Consider the following 16,146-nt stretch of genomic DNA (forward strand, 5'->3'; position numbering starts at 1 on the left):
TAATTGCTCAGGTGGTAAAATTATCAATGCTGTTATTTTAATTTAATTTCGTCTGGTTTAAAATCGCAGTAATAAAAGACGAAATAAAGATCTTAAATAAAACAATTCCTAAAATTTGCTCTACTAATCTTGTATAATTTTTTTAAAATTTATTTATAATTATATTTGTATAAGTCTCAAAAAAATACAAAAAGAAAGTTTTCATTAGAAATAGTTTATTGGTTAATGGATCAGATATAATAATAATTTAAGAATTTGGTAGAGATCTCACTCACTCAAAATTATGGTAGTATAGGGTGATTGAAAAATTACTTTCTCTTTGTAGAGCTTACCGTTTGAAAGAGAGGAATAAAATTTTGTACATAGGTATTATGATCTTGGTGCTTAAGAATGACGTTAAAAGTGATTGCTCATGGTTGCAGTTACAGTGACGAAATTTCAAAATTTTCAACGCAACTACTTTTTTGATAAAAACGTAATCATTACTGTAAAGAACCTGAAATGTAATTGGAACGGTATTTTTAGAATGAGAAATTTCGATCGAGGCCTTTGTTTTACTTTTCGTGACCACTAACTAGAAAATTGCTTGCTAAAAATCTTTAAAAACAGAGAAAAAGTTAAAATTAAACCAATTTATGTTTTAAAACTTTTTGACATATCTATAGTTTCCCCTATGTTTTTAAAAGTTTTCGTCACTCTCTCTTCTTCTTAGTGGTCATGAGAAATTACAACGTATGGCAAAAGCCCAACGTAGAAATTTCTTCCTCTAAAAATACCGTTTCAACTCCATTTTAGGTTTCTTACAGTAAACATTTCAATCATAAAAATTTAATGTTGCCATTTGAGCATTTCAAAGTTTTGTTACTCTAACTGTAACCACGAGTGTTTTTAACGTCTTTCTTGAGCTCATTTATCATAATACTTACGTACAATTTTATTTTTTCCGTTCACTCACACGGTACGCTCTCCAGTCGATACAAATATGTCGGCAATCACTCTGTATTTAAACATAATAAAAAAAATATTGATACAATTAAATCTCCCGAGAGCATTAAAGCAATTTTAACAATCAAACAGCATTAAAGCAATTTTACACTTTCATAAATATATGTAAGTCAAAAAGGTAGCTTCACATATCTTTATGTAAATCAAACAAAATGTAAACATTTTTTTTAGTTTCACTTGTAAACCAAACAAGTAGCTTTACATATTTTTTTGTAAAGAAAGCCGACCGGTAAACAAAGTAGAGTGTACAGTCCGCAAAAAAAAAAAAGATATCACCCTGAATAACTTTTGTTCTAATGATCGGATTTTCACGATCTAAGCGTCGATCTTAATGGTTCCCGGGGGTGACCTCAAATATGCTAATTAATTAGTGCTAACTATTAATTAAGTTACGAAATCAGACACAAAAACGTACTTTCTCTGAATAAACATGTATTTTTTTTTACATATTTGGATTTCTAAGCTTCAAAATATAGGGGGTAGCCGCAATCTGGGAAATATGGTCCCCATAGTTTGGTCAGGAGAGCGATCCAAAGTTCGTACCCGTTAATGTTAATTTCACTTTTTACGTTTTTAGTCATATTTTCAAAACTAATGAAGCAATTTGAAGAAAATTGCGCCCACTCATAAAACTCATTTACCCAAAGATAATTTCATGAAAAAAATAATTTTTAGTAATTATTAATTATTTTTTATTATTTAATTAAATTGAGGATGAAAAAATTTTGAATTATAAGGTATGAATTTTTTTATACCATAATAATCTACATATTTTTCAATACAAAAATCTAAAGTTTCAACTGTTTTTATTTATTAGAAGCTGAAAAAAATTAAAATTAATTATTTTTGAAAAAATAATTTGGCGACAATAAAAAAATGATTAAATGGGGCGATTAATATTAAAATGTGATAAACTTGCGAGGAACTTGACTTCTCGCGCGTAGTGTAAAATTTCATTCATATTTTTTTCGCTAATAATCGTTTGCTAATCTTTTTATTTTTATTTCTTTCAAACTGTAAAATACGATGTTTCTTTTTAGTCATTTAATAATGTATTTGTAATTTAGTAAAGAAATTATGAATAAAACATTTTGAATAAAAAACACTTTATTCAACGAATGTCTAGTTTTATAAAGGCGTGCTTCTGATAGAATATGATTATGCACCAGATTGTGCTTACTTAATGTGATTATTTTTTAATTTTTGATTTTCTTTTTCAATAACTGATACAATTTCAATAATATACATACGTATGCATAGATTTGGAATAATATATTTATCAATTTCTTGAATATATATTTTATAATTATTAATACGAATGCGTAGTCAACATTTTTAATCATCTTAAAACTTCGCCTGGTGGCTGAGCGGTAGCGCTGTCGTTCCTCGGGCCGGGCAAGGCTGACTCAGCCTTTCATCCCTTCAGTGGGTCGATAAATAAGTACCAAGCATGATTGGGAACTAAACACTGGGGGTTCCGCGTTCGGCTGACCACCTGAACGGAACATCTGCTCCTGCACCCCAGAGCCCTAGGTCCAGAAAACTGAGATGGGCACAGTAGGCCTTGGCCCTCCATGGGCTGTCGTGCAGCTGAGTTTAGAGTAGAGTTTTTTAAAACTTCTTTACATCTTATATATCGCCTTAATCTTAAAATAAATTTGTAAATTACCTGTCTGTGCGTGTTTCGCAGAATTATTTTTCGAACTTTTTTATTGAATTTTAATGCAATTTTTTTAAAATTCTATTATGTATATTTTTGTCCAATAATATATTAATCAATCGTTTAAGTACTTTAATTTATGTTTTTCTTTAAAATAAAATTACTTTTTAAATTATTGCTAAGTTCTTATTGAAAGAAAACTTAGAATTATTGCCAGCTATCTGAGAATTAAATCTTGTTAAGAAATTAAAAATATTCTACTGATCACACACAATATCATTCGAAGCAGAACAGCTGACTATTTACTAAAAATACTATTGTTTACGAAAAATGAAGATAAATTATTAATTTTATTTTTTTTATTGCTTCTTATTTATTCGAGTAATGAAAAGTAAATGCGTATGTGAGCACAGGGGAAAAATTTAACAGATTGTTTTTTTTTTTAAATGAACAAAAAAACTATGGGCATGCAATTTTAATTCAACATTCAAAGAAAATCTTGTGCGCTAACCCTTTTGTCTTAAAAAGTTGAAAATATTTGCTTTAAAAGTTGTTTGTATGATTTCTCAACTTTTGCACAGTTCAAAAAAATATTGCTATATCAGGAAAATGTTTGATATGCCTTGTTTTGTTAAACAACTACTAAAATAAAATTTTTTAAAAAGATTAGAAAAACGTACTATTTTTAGAATCATCATCTCAAAAATTGTTCTTTTACTCCATTTGACTTTCTTCTTCTTAAATAACTTATAATCATAGTTTTAACACACGTTTTGAAGAAATTATTTAAACAAATTCCTAATATTTCGTAATAAAAAAACAAGAATATTAATGATTTATTTATACAGTGAAACCTGCCAAGTTGACCACACTTGTAAGTTTTACATCTGAATAAGTTGACCTCAATTATCAAGAACGGAAATTTTCCTACATAATAAAGAAGCAAAACCTTTGTAACTTGACCACCTGTCTATCTTGTATGTTGACCACTGAAATAAGTTAATTTTGTCTAGGAGTATTATGAAATTCTATTCTAAAACCCTCATAAGTTGACCAGAAAAAAAAAATTCAGAAAAGTTTCTGTCATTTTGCAATGTATGTTAATATTTCACTTGTTTGGTGAAATAGTGTAAAAAGCTAATCTAAACCCTTTTGTGAGTTGACCATCTGGGGAAACTGTAGGGACTCAGCTTTTGACCATTCATTGAAAACAGGTGTGTTAGTTGAAAAGTTGCTCTTCCAGTTGCAATAGTGAGCAAATAGGCTTATATGTGTAGTAATAACAGAATAAATTTTGAAGTGTTAAAATAATTTTGTTTTGTTAAAGTTTTCAATGTTTTCGTGTTCTGATATTTTAAGAAATTATTTTTATTAAACACTTCACATGCATAACTAACAAAAAAATTTTTTTTAAAAAGTTAGTTAAATATTAAAATTATTTCTGTGTAACAAATTGAAGTTCGTTTAGGTTTAAACACATTTCTTGAGATATTCATTTGGCCATTTGCTAAATCAAATTTTTAAGTCAAGTAAAAAAAAAATTTAAATGTATAGCAACATGTAGGAAACGAAAAAGTAAACAATGTCCCACCCCTTCTATAAGTTGACCACTTGTCTACGTTGGCCACTAAAACAATGCACATGAAGTGATCAACTTACACAAGTTTTACTGTAATTGTTTCATTGAACCAGAGTAGTTAATTGTTTTCGTAATAATCGGCCTTACAACTATTTAACTTAGATTCTTTGGACTAGGCGTCACTTCATGCATGTCTTTCGAGATTGAAATTTCAAAGATAAAATGTAAAAATTACAAGAATGCGTAAGCTGGTTTCAATTAACAAAAAAAAAGGGACAAAATCGTTGGCAAAAGAAGTTATCTCATGAAAAGAGTGTCAGAGTTGAAAAAGTATTGTAAAAACTGTAACAATTGTTACTCTTGTTTAATTAAGGGTATTATAAACCTAATTTTCTTTTAATCATGTTTTTTAAAGAACTAACGAAAGGAGTGTGTAAATAACATCAACTCGTAATTTTCTTCGTGTTTTTTTTTGTTTTTATTTATTATAATATATATATATATATATATATATATATATATATATATATATATATATATATATATATATATATATATATATGTAATACAAAAATTAAATACTTTTGTATTAATAAAAGCATTAAAACTTCATTCCTTTTCATTAAATATCTTTAGTAAAAGATAAGGGTAGAAATTCTATTTTGGGACTTCAAGGCTAAAAACATGCCAATGAATAATAATTAGATTAATACTTCAAAAGAGAAGTTATTTTAAGATCTTTCACTTCCATATAAGGAAAGATTAAACGATTTGCTTTGAGTAATAAATAAATTGATGAAGCGTAAGAATACAGAAAAAGCATATGACTGGGACCTCTTCACACTGTTTAATCATCCTATAAAATGCAGAGCGCTAATTTTGGCGTGGCTTTTTGTTGTTTGTTTTGCTAAATAAAATCCGTCAGCTTAGACAGGATATGTGTCCCCCCTCTCCCGCTTTGGAGAGGGGTTAAACTGCTATTTCACCATCGCAACTTAATAAAAGAAGATTATGCACAACTGGACTCTTCAATCATGTTGCTCTCAATACTAATTTACTAAAAAATCATTAGAAGCCTCGCAGGATGGTTGCTTTGTGCAGGAAACCCCTTGAAAGAAAATTTTTGTGCAATACTACTGCGAACTATACCTAAACTTGAATGCTACTTCGTCGCCTTGGAAATCCCTGTTTCACCCCTTGTCAAAGCTTCATTGGACCGGAAGAAATCGCCTAACGCCGTCTGAAGGATTCATCATCATCCCTTCGTCAAAAATTTGTTCCTTATCGCTTCTGGAATGCTTCGCTACTGGAGACAGACCGTTCGATTTTGCCTGAGACTGTGACAGCCATGAAAACGTTTGTGTTTATAATGCCTGTTAGTGCCCTCAGAAACAATGAAGTGTGCGATTTATAGTGTTTTAGAAAAGTCCTAATCAAGTGTGCGGAAGTGTGCGAAAGTCCTAATCATGATGTTGTGAAGAAAAGAAAGAAAAAATTGTGTTGTGAGTCGGCACCGAGTGATAAAAAAAAAAAAAAGTTTTGCGAAATCAAAACAGAAGAAGTATGTGCGCGTTTGTTATATGTGCGCGTTGTTTATTCGAAAAATTAGAGGAGCTTTTGCTCCTATGGAAAATTCCTTTATAGGAAAAAGATTTTTTTTTTTTTTTTTTCTCCTTCGAAGTGCTTTTTTTTTAAGTAACAAAAATGAATCCAGTGAACATCTGTATATTTTTTTTTTTTTCCTCGATAATGAATCAGTTTTACTTCATATTTTAGTAATCTAATTTTTTATTTTATTACGAATCTTTGGAAGAGTGAAATATGAAGTGCATTCTTGTGTTTATATTGTTTTTTTTATTTTTATGATATATAGCTTTTTATGATATAGTGCATTTATACTGCTTTTAAAATGTTTTTAAAAGAAATAGATGTGGTTCAAACGTCAATTAAAGTAACAAAGGCAAACAAAATTAAGTTATTATTTAAACTTTTATTTCCAAATGATTTGTCTAGATTAAACCGTAACAAAATTCTTAATTTTTCAGAATTTTCTTTTGAAACTAACGATAATGAATTTGCAAACAAACTAAAAGAAATTTGTGATACTTTTACTTTTTCGGATTTAATCAAAATTTCAGACATTCTAAATATTTCCAGTGAAGGAAATAAAGAGGAAATTGCCAAGCATATTTTAAATTGTTTATGTGATTTTAATCACCTAAAAAATTCGATCGTAAATGAAAATCCCTCCGAAGATGAGGAGGAAGCTATTCAGTTTAAAAGTAAACAAACTCAAACTGATTTTGAACCACATTTACCAACTAAAACTTGTGTAAATCAATTTACACAAGTTAATTTAAATTCTATATGTACAAAAATTAGTGTTGATGAAGATATGGTATCCTATAGTCAAAGTTCTAGTAATAATATAAATAGGGAAAATGAAACAAAATTAGTAGTTAGTTTTTCAGATATTGAAGCAGTTACCCCTATGTTTAATGGAAATCGCTATGATAACATAAATTCTTGGTTTGAAAATTTTGAAACTCATGCTAATTTATTTAAATTGTCTGATATGCAAAAGTTTTTATTTGCAAAAAGATGCATGAAAGGTAACGCATTAACTTTAATTAGAAGTGAAACTCAGTTAAATTCATATGAAAAATTAAAAAATCTTTTGCTTGAAGAATTTGGACTTAGTTGCAATAGTGCAGAAGTACATGCAATGTTGCAAAAAAGAAAACAAAGATATAATGAAACTCTTCAAGAATATTTCCTAAAAATGAGAGAAATAGCTACTCAAAGTGATATTGATGACTTAGCTCTAATCACTTATATAATTCAAGGAATACCAGACCAAACAAATAATAAAACAGTTCTTTATGGAGCCAGTAATCTTTTTGAATTTAAACAAAAACTTAAACTTTATGAAAAAATTAAAAGTGACTTAGATAAAAATAAATTTCAATCTAATAAGGGACCATATGTTAGGAAGTTAGAAAACCCGAAATATGACATTAAGTGCTTTAAGTGTAATGCACCAGGACATAAAGCCCCGGCTTGTCCTAAAAATAAAAATGTAACCCCGAATGTGACAAAACCCAAAATACATCATACTACACAAGAGAACCCATTGAATCAATGTAAATATTGCTCAAAGAAAGGACTTTTGAATCAATTTCACATGGGCTCTTCGTGTGTAAACAACCCTAGTAATGTGGTTGATGTGAACATTCAAAATATGACAAGTAATCAATAGCAATTACTCATATCCGGATATATAGTTGAAAATGAGTACGAAAATGGATATATAGTTGAAAATGAGTACGAAAATGGATATATAGTAGAAAATAGGTACCTAAATGGATATAAAGTGAAAAATGAATACGTAAAGGGACGTCCAAAACAAAATAAAAATGAAAAAGTAAAAGAGATATTATTGAATGTTGATACCGGGTCAACATTAAATGTAATACCAAAAGATTTGGTGTTAAAATTGAATATTCCTATTAAAAAATGTAAGGAATTAAAGGTTACCCAAACAAAAGGACAACTAACACTTAACAAAATTTGTGAGTTTCCCCTTAAATTAGGCAAAATTGTTAAGTCAGTTAAGTTTTTTGTAATTGATACTGATTTACCATATGCTTTACTTGGGTTGCAGGCTTGCAAAGAGTTTTGTTTGTTTATTAATTGTGTCGGGCCAGTTGTTACTCAATTTGGTAAGAGATTGATCACCTCTGCTAATACTAACAATGACAACTTATCTTTGCACATTAGACAGCAAAATTCTCAAAATGTTAAGGGTAAAAATGTTGAAAAAATAAAAGTTGAAGATGTTTCAGTAAAAGTAAACATTGAAAAAAATAATGTAAAGGGTAACAAAAATAAAAGGAAAAGGACAAATAGGAAAAAGAAAAAATGTCCAAAAATTTCAAATGATTCGAAGATAGATCTAAGTAATGGGTGCACACATTATCAGGTTAATATCGACGAAAAAATAAAAAATGAAAGCAAAATAGAAAATGTGGACTTAAAAGAAATTTTAGAAAGTTATGATGATGTTTTTGCAAAACACAAACACGACGTAGGAGAAATTCGAATGGAACCGCAAAGAGTCAGGTTAACCTCAGATTTACCTATATCTCTAAGGCCGTACAAAACATCCCCAAAACAACAACAAGAAATTGATTTACAAATAGAGGAATTGTTAAAAAATAACATTATAAAAGAAAGTTCATCCCCTTATGCTGCCCCAGTAACTTTAGTTTTTAAAAAAGATGAAAATAAAAAGAGTCGTTTATGTATCGACTATAGAAAACTAAATCAAATTACAAAAACAGATTCTGAACCTCTACCTTTAATACAAACTTTAATAGAAGAATTGTCTAATAGTAGTTATTATTCTAAAATAGATTTATCACAGGGATATCATCATGTTCGTATTCATCCTGATGACACTGAGAAATTAGCATTCGCTACTCACAATGGTCTATTTGAATACTTAAGATTACCTTTTGGCTGGAAGAATGCCCCGAGCATTTTTCAACATACAATTCGTAGAATTTTAAATAAACATAAAATTAAATTTGCTACAAACTACTTTGATGATATCATTATATTTTCTAATTCTTATGATGAACATTTAACCCATCTTAAAAAGATTTTTGATATTTGTAAACAGGAAAACTTAAAATTAAAACTTTCAAAATGTTCATTTTTGCAAAAACAAATAGAATTTTTAGGATATGAAATTAAAAATGGAATAGTATCACCCGATAACCATAATATTGAAGTGATTAAAAAATTAGTGCCCCCTAAAAATGTAAAATCATTACAAAGATTTCTCGGATCAATAAATGTTTACAATAAATTTATTGATAGTTATGCAAGTATTTGACATCCTTTAAATAACTTGTTAAAGAAAGATGTAAAATGGGTGTGGTCAGAAAAATGTCAACAATCTTTTGAACTTTTAAAAAATGCTATTATTTGTAAACCAATTTTGAAAATTTTTAACCCTAATCATGAATGTCATCTTTTTGTTGATGCATCATTAGTTGGAATTGGATGTGTGCTAAAACAGACAGATGAATGTGGTGTATTGCATCCTGTAGCTTTTCATTCTCGTTCATTAAGGGACTATGAAAAAAACTATGCAATTACAGAACTTGAATGTCTTGCTATTGTCGATTCTCTAAATAAATTCCATCATTACCTTTTTGGACAAAAATTCACCATACATACTGACCATGCTGCTTTAGTTTGGCTAAGAAATGTTAAAAATTTAAAAGGAAGATTATTTAGATGGTCATTATTGTTAAGTATGTATGAATATGATATTAAATACACAAAAGGCTCTGCTAATTTTGAAGCAGATTGGCTTTCGAGAGATGCAACACATTCAATTGTCCAAAGTAATAGTAAAAATAATAATGTTCATGTTTCACATTTATTGAACTTGAGTGAAATAGTGGAAGCTCAAAGGAAAGATAACTTACAAGGTAAATTTGTTGATATCAATAATGTTTTGTGTGTACGTAAGAAAAATTTTACTAAAATAGTTGTTCCATTTTCGTTAAGATTAAAACTTCTGCAAAATGCTCATGATAAATTTAATCATCCAGGAGTACAGAAAATGATTAACTTAATAACCCCTGTTTTTTATTGGAACAACATAACTTCAGATATAACAAAATTTTGTAAACATTGTCATACGTGCCAATTAAATAAAAAACCGCGACAAAAAAGATTTGGATTATTACAATCCTTACCCCCTGTTAATCAGTCTTTTGACTTACTAGCAATAGATAGTATTGGTGGATTGAATTACTATAATTCAACAAAAAAATATTTAACTTTAATTATTGACCACCTTACACGCTACATGTGGGCTTTTGCATCAAAATCCATTAGCTCAGAAACTTATACAAATTTTTTGCATCAAATTTTTCAAAATCAAATCCCTAAATCCTTGTTAAGTGATCGAAACGCTGCTTTTACTTCTTCTCATTTTAAAAAGTTTTTGAAACATAATAAAATTCAACAATTATTGACAACTGCACATCATCCGCAGTCTAATGGCAAGGTTGAACGCCTTGGTCAAACAATAATTACGCGTTTAAAATGTAAAATTAATGAAAAACCTACTAAAACTCCCTGGCCTGTTTTGTTAAAAGATATAGTTAATACTTATAACTTAACTCCCCATTCTGTAACAAAATTTCCACCTGCATACCTCATGCATGGTAGACTCCCCTACGAAAATCCCTTAAATGAAAAAGTCTATCCACCTGTTGAAGAAGCTAAGAAAATAGCAATTCAAAGAACTAGAGAATATCATGAAAGAAATAAAATTTACTATGATTCTAGATTTTTAGATATAGACTTTAAAAATGATGAATTAGTTCTGTTTGAAGAATTTACTTATCCTAATACAAGGAAACTGTCACCTCCTTTCAGTGGACCGTATAAAATTCTTCAAAAAATTTCAGAAGTTAATTACAAAATAAATAAAAAGAATAATTTAAGTAAACAAAATTTTGAAATAGTACATGTTTCAAAGCTTAGGAAATATCACAGCCCACAAATGTTAAAATTAAATCATGAATAGTCACCAAAAGAAATTTTTACTTTCTTCAAGGGAAGAAGTAATTCCTATTTTTTTGAGAGATCCGAATCGCGTTTTGTGGAGATGTTTACCTCAGCATCAGTTAGGAGTGAGGGCGAAGTAACTTGAACTTTTTTTCTTTCTCAACACTGAGAAAAAACTTTCTAAACTATTTTTGTTTTATCCAGTATGGATCTCTCAATTACACAGTGCTTCATGAAATTCTGTTTTCCTCCATTTTAAAGGGGAATACAGAATTTCATCTAGTAAAAAACCCCATTAACCATACAGAATCTTAAATTCTGATTAAATGACACTTAGTTGTCCATCTCTTTCACATAAAAATTGTGAATATTTTTTTTTTAACCATACAGAATCTTAAATTCTGATTAAATGACACTTGTTGTCCAGGTCGTTTTACATAAAAATTTTGTATATTTTTGTGTGAAAATTTTTGAAAAGTTATTTTAGAATAGTTATATGAAATGTTTAAATTTTTCTTTCTGTTTAGTTCACTAAATAGATAAATTGTATTATTATGTTTTTATTGTTGTTGCTGTAAATAATTTTTTTCACATAGTGGAAAAAGGTTATTTATAGTAGGAAAGAGGACAGTCATACCATCACAAATTATATATTCATAGTATTCTTAATTTTATTATTTTTTTTTGGCTTACCAAAATTTTTTTTGGGGGGGATGTAATACAAAAATTAAATACTTTTGTATTAATAAAAGCATTAAAACTTCATTCCTTTTCATTAAATATCTTTAGTAAAAGATAAGGGTAGAAATTCTATTTTGGGACTTCAAGGCTAAAAACATGCCAATGAATAATAATTAGATTAATACTTCAAAAGAGAAGTTATTTTAAGATCTTTCACTTCCATATAAGGAAAGATTAAACGATTTGCTTTGAGTAATAAATAAATTGATGAAGCGTAAGAATACAGAAAAAGCATATGACTGGGACCTCTTCACACTGTTTAATCATCCTATAAAATGCAGAGCGCTAATTTTGGCGTGGCTTTTTGTTGTTTGTTTTGCTAAATAAAATCCGTCAGCTTAGACAGGATATGTGTCCCCCCTCTCCCGCTTTGGAGAGGGGTTAAACTGCTATTTCACCATCGCAACTTAATAAAAGAAGATTATGCACAACTGGACTCTTCAATCATGTTGCTCTCAATACTAATTTACTAAAAAATCATTATATATATATATATATATATATATATATATATATATATATATATATATATATATATATATATATATATATATATATATATATCTCAAAATGCTTTTAAAATGCCATATAAACTTTATTAAGTTTTACAATTTTATCGAAAATAAATACCGTGATTTCTATAAAATTTTGCGATTATGCATCAGAATAGCTATCTTTTTTTAGGTCCACCTTTGCTTGATCACTTTTTTTTCCTTTCCTAAGAAACTCGAAGTGAGGGGCAAAAGCATTTAACCCTACAACTCTTCATAAATTTATGATAACTTATGAAAATTGGTTTTAATTCAAAACTGTCCTACAAATTACATTAAAACAGCTTTAAAAAAATAAATAATGTCAGATAAAAAGTCAAAGATTCTATAATCTTGGAGAATCAAAAATAATTTATTAATTTATTTAAATTTCCTTTTTAAAGGAGATTTAAAAAAAAAAAAAAGCCCAGAAAGCAACGCGAAAAATTCTTTTGGTTGCTTAGCAACAAGAAGCACTATCTTTTCCCATCTTGTCATTCATTCAGTTTCTTTATGGTTGTTATAAATTATTTCCCCTTCTATGGCGAGGTAATTTGGCATATTTTTAAACCATCGCCAGATATATAAATCCTTATTGCGACCTAATTTACAACCCATTTTTTTCGAAATTTTGTCTACCCCCCCCTATTTTAAGGGTCAGGATTCCAAATATGTAAAAAAAAATGCATGTTTATTCAGAGAAAGTACGTTTTTGTGTCTGATTTCGTAACTTAATTAATAGTTAGCACTAATTAATTAGCATATTTGAGGTCACCCCCAGGAACCATTAAGATTGACACTTAAATCGTGAAAATCCGATCATTAGAACAAAAGTTATTCAGGGTGATATCTTTTTTCTTTTGCCGACTGTACAATTAACAAGTAGAGAGTACTCAAAAATTGTATATAAAAACTTTATTTTGTTTAAATTTAAGATGAATTTTATACAAACAAATTTAATAATTTTATGCTAAAAATATGGAATGAATATAATTATTGTTTAGCGTATAATCAAGTATCAGAAAAAAAAAATCTTTACATATTTTTTCCCTTTGGTTTAGAAATATTTCCTAGTTTAGAAATATTTGAAAAGGAGCCTCAGCAATTTTGCTCCCTTTCTTTGTTTGTGTTTCTTAAAAATAAAAAGAAATCTTAGATGAAAAATAATCTACAGATGCTGTAATTATCTGATCTAAGATTTTTTTTCTAAGAACTAAGATTTTTTAATCACGACTTAATTCCGTTTTGCTCGCAATTAATATTTAAGTTATTTAACTTTAATAATGAAGAACTGAAAATAACATCACATAAAACAATTTAATTAGATAACATTTCTTCGGTACTAATAATTATATAAATTGCGATGGAGCGCGTATGGCAGTATGAAAAGAATGAATGTATGAAAGATTCTCTGCACGTAAGATTATAATTAATGTTTTCTGTAACAAAAAGAATAATATATTTTTTTAAGTAAATTAAACAAATGCTACTTTGAACCGAGCAAACTTTAAATAAGAAAAACGATGGGACTTGTTTATTTTTGGAAAAGAAAAAAATAAAAAATACAGTGTTATCCGACTTGCTGTGTGGTTTATCTACAAAATACTACTTAAAAAATATACTGAAATTTTTCACTTATTATTTAAAAAAGTTTAAATAACACTCAAAAATAAAAAAAACTAATTCAGATAAAAAATTTAAAAATCTTAGTATCTCTCTATGAGATATACGTATGAATTTCATAAAAAAATGAGAAAAATTCATTTAAAAATAAAATGTTAAATCTATGTGATTTTAAAATCGATGGCAACATCAAATGATTTTTCAATAATAGAAATAAAAACACCGAGAGTGATTGAAATAAAAATCATCAATAAATAAGAAAAAAAAAGCGATTTATAAAAAACAAGCTTACCAGTTTCTAGTGTCGTACCAACAACACTATCTGTCTGCGGTCCAGCACCAGCGACATTGTACGCCTTAACAATTATTTCATATTTGGTGAAAGGCTGTAGACCAGTGACATAAGTTGAGTGCTGTTCATTTTCTTTGTTCGCTTCCACAGTTTTGTATTGAAATTTTTCATTTGTATGATAAATTCTGTATCCCACGTGGTATCCTTGTATTTGACCATGGCGAGCATCTTCTCTTGGGGGCTATATAAAAAGGAAAACGCGACTCTTTAAAGGTCATTAAAATAATTACGAGTTTTTGTTATCACCATTCTTAATACATACTTTACCCAATCCTTTTCAAAAATAAAGAAAAGGCACTAAAGAAGACATAAATTGATAAATAAAAAAATGGAAGCAAACAGAAATTTTCTAAAATGTGACAAATCATTAGCGGCAAAAAGCAAGATTGGAATAATCATTACCTGTTTTGTTTTTGGAGGGGAAAAAACAGGGATACGCAGGTTCCGTGCTAAGGATTTCAAATTATTAACCAGTAAATTAGCCAAACATCAAAGGAATTCGCCAATTTTCAAAAGTCTTCGGCAAATGCACAATTTTTTATGATTAATTTCTATCCATAGAATTATTTAACGGGGTAAAATCTGTACTTTATGGTAGTTTGTTTCATGTTTATATTACTTGGACCCGATTCTATTTGGTTATGCAGCGCATCTAATTACTGTAAGTGTAACTGAATAAAAAAAATGCTGGTTTGTTTAGAAAAGAAATTTTTACGTAATTTTGAGGATCGAGTTAAATATATTTTTTTCCAGTAAAAATAATCATTCGCCAATACTTTCTCCAAAACGCAATTTTATTAGCCAAATTTATGATTTTGTAGCATTTGGAGAGATAGCGAATGCTTAGCGTGGGCCCTGGATATGGTATGCAACTGGAAGGAGCACCTCCAAGATTCTTAGAATAATCAAACTGAAGTTAATGTTTATAATACCGTAGATTCATCAAATAATAATAATAATGTTTTTGTTTTTTTTTTCTATTTTAAGCACTAGTTTACAGTCCTTATGTGTATAATCTTTCCACTTTATAGGAGTTTAAGATTCAAAACGAGTACAATAAGTGCGATGATTGCAGACTTCCCCGAATAAGAAAAGAGACAATTTAAAGCGCATATAAATGCTATAAATGAACGCTGAAAATTACAATTGAGCAGTCGAAAAGTTTTCTGAAGGATTATTCATAGTCAAGGATTAATTAAGATTCTAAGAAATCGGTGTTATTATTGTTATTGTATTTAGTAAAATATTTATTGTTTAGAAATTACTTCAAGTCATAACATAAAAATTATTTAAATATCTTTCTGCCAAATTCTCTGATGAACTGCTTTCCAGTGTACCTTTAAAAAATTAATATTTAACGGAAGTAAAATAAACGAAGTAAAGGCATATAAAGGGGTAAAAAATAAAATAAGAAAATAAAAAAGATTAAGAAAAAGAAGAATGTGGAAAAATAACTACACTATCAAAAGAATGTTTAATAAGGGAATTCATTGCGAGTTCTTTATTCTACGAAGGGTGTTTTTCAAGTAAGGGCAGTTTGAAAACAAAAACCGAACGAAAGAAAATTTTCACGAAACAAATTTATTTCTTGAATCTACATAAGTTTCTCTTGTTTCCATAATAGTTGTCAAGTTCACTTACACAATTATCACACCTTACAACTAGATTTAAAATACCCTAGTAACTTGATACCTGTTTTGATAACCAAGAGATCACGACCGTTTTCACGTCTTCGTCATCAGTGTACTGGTTGCCGCCAAAATGATGTTTGAAACACCGGGAAAAATGAAAATGACTTAGTGCAAGGTCTGGGCTGTATTGAGGGGCAATCCAAAACTTCCCAGCCAAAAGATACCGTTAAAACTCGGGACTGAGCTGTGGAGAGAGTCATTTTCATGGAGTAGCAAAATTTCCTGTCAGTAGGAAGTTTTGTAAACTTCACTAATCTGCCGGTGAATGTATGCGGCAGCCTGGTTTTTATGGACTAAAAATGCACCACTGACCGTACCTCATACGCGGAGGGCGTTACTACATTATTTACTATATTTTGGGAGATTTGGCC

General features: G+C 28.8%; 1 protein-coding gene across 3 annotated transcripts in view; it reads right to left on the bottom strand.

Annotated features, from left to right (window-relative positions):
• The window catches only part of LOC107448201 (cell adhesion molecule Dscam1), a 255,187-nt gene that overhangs the window by 67,239 nt on the left and 171,802 nt on the right, over nucleotides 1-16,146 (bottom strand). For all 3 annotated transcript variants that reach the window (XR_006225556.3, XM_071177674.2, XM_043045821.3), the window contains exon 18: nucleotides 14,025-14,265. Coding sequence is in view for 2 of the 3 variants with exons in the window: in XM_071177674.2 (XP_071033775.2) it covers nucleotides 14,025-14,265 (241 nt within the window). In the remaining variant the exon portion in view is untranslated. The remainder of the gene's footprint in view (nucleotides 1-14,024; nucleotides 14,266-16,146) is intronic.

The sequence above is a fragment of the Parasteatoda tepidariorum genome, chromosome 3 (assembly GCF_982258835.1).
Source record: "Parasteatoda tepidariorum strain Cologne lab strain chromosome 3, Ptep-v5.0, whole genome shotgun sequence".
Classification (NCBI taxonomy): Eukaryota; Metazoa; Arthropoda; class Arachnida; order Araneae; family Theridiidae; genus Parasteatoda; species Parasteatoda tepidariorum.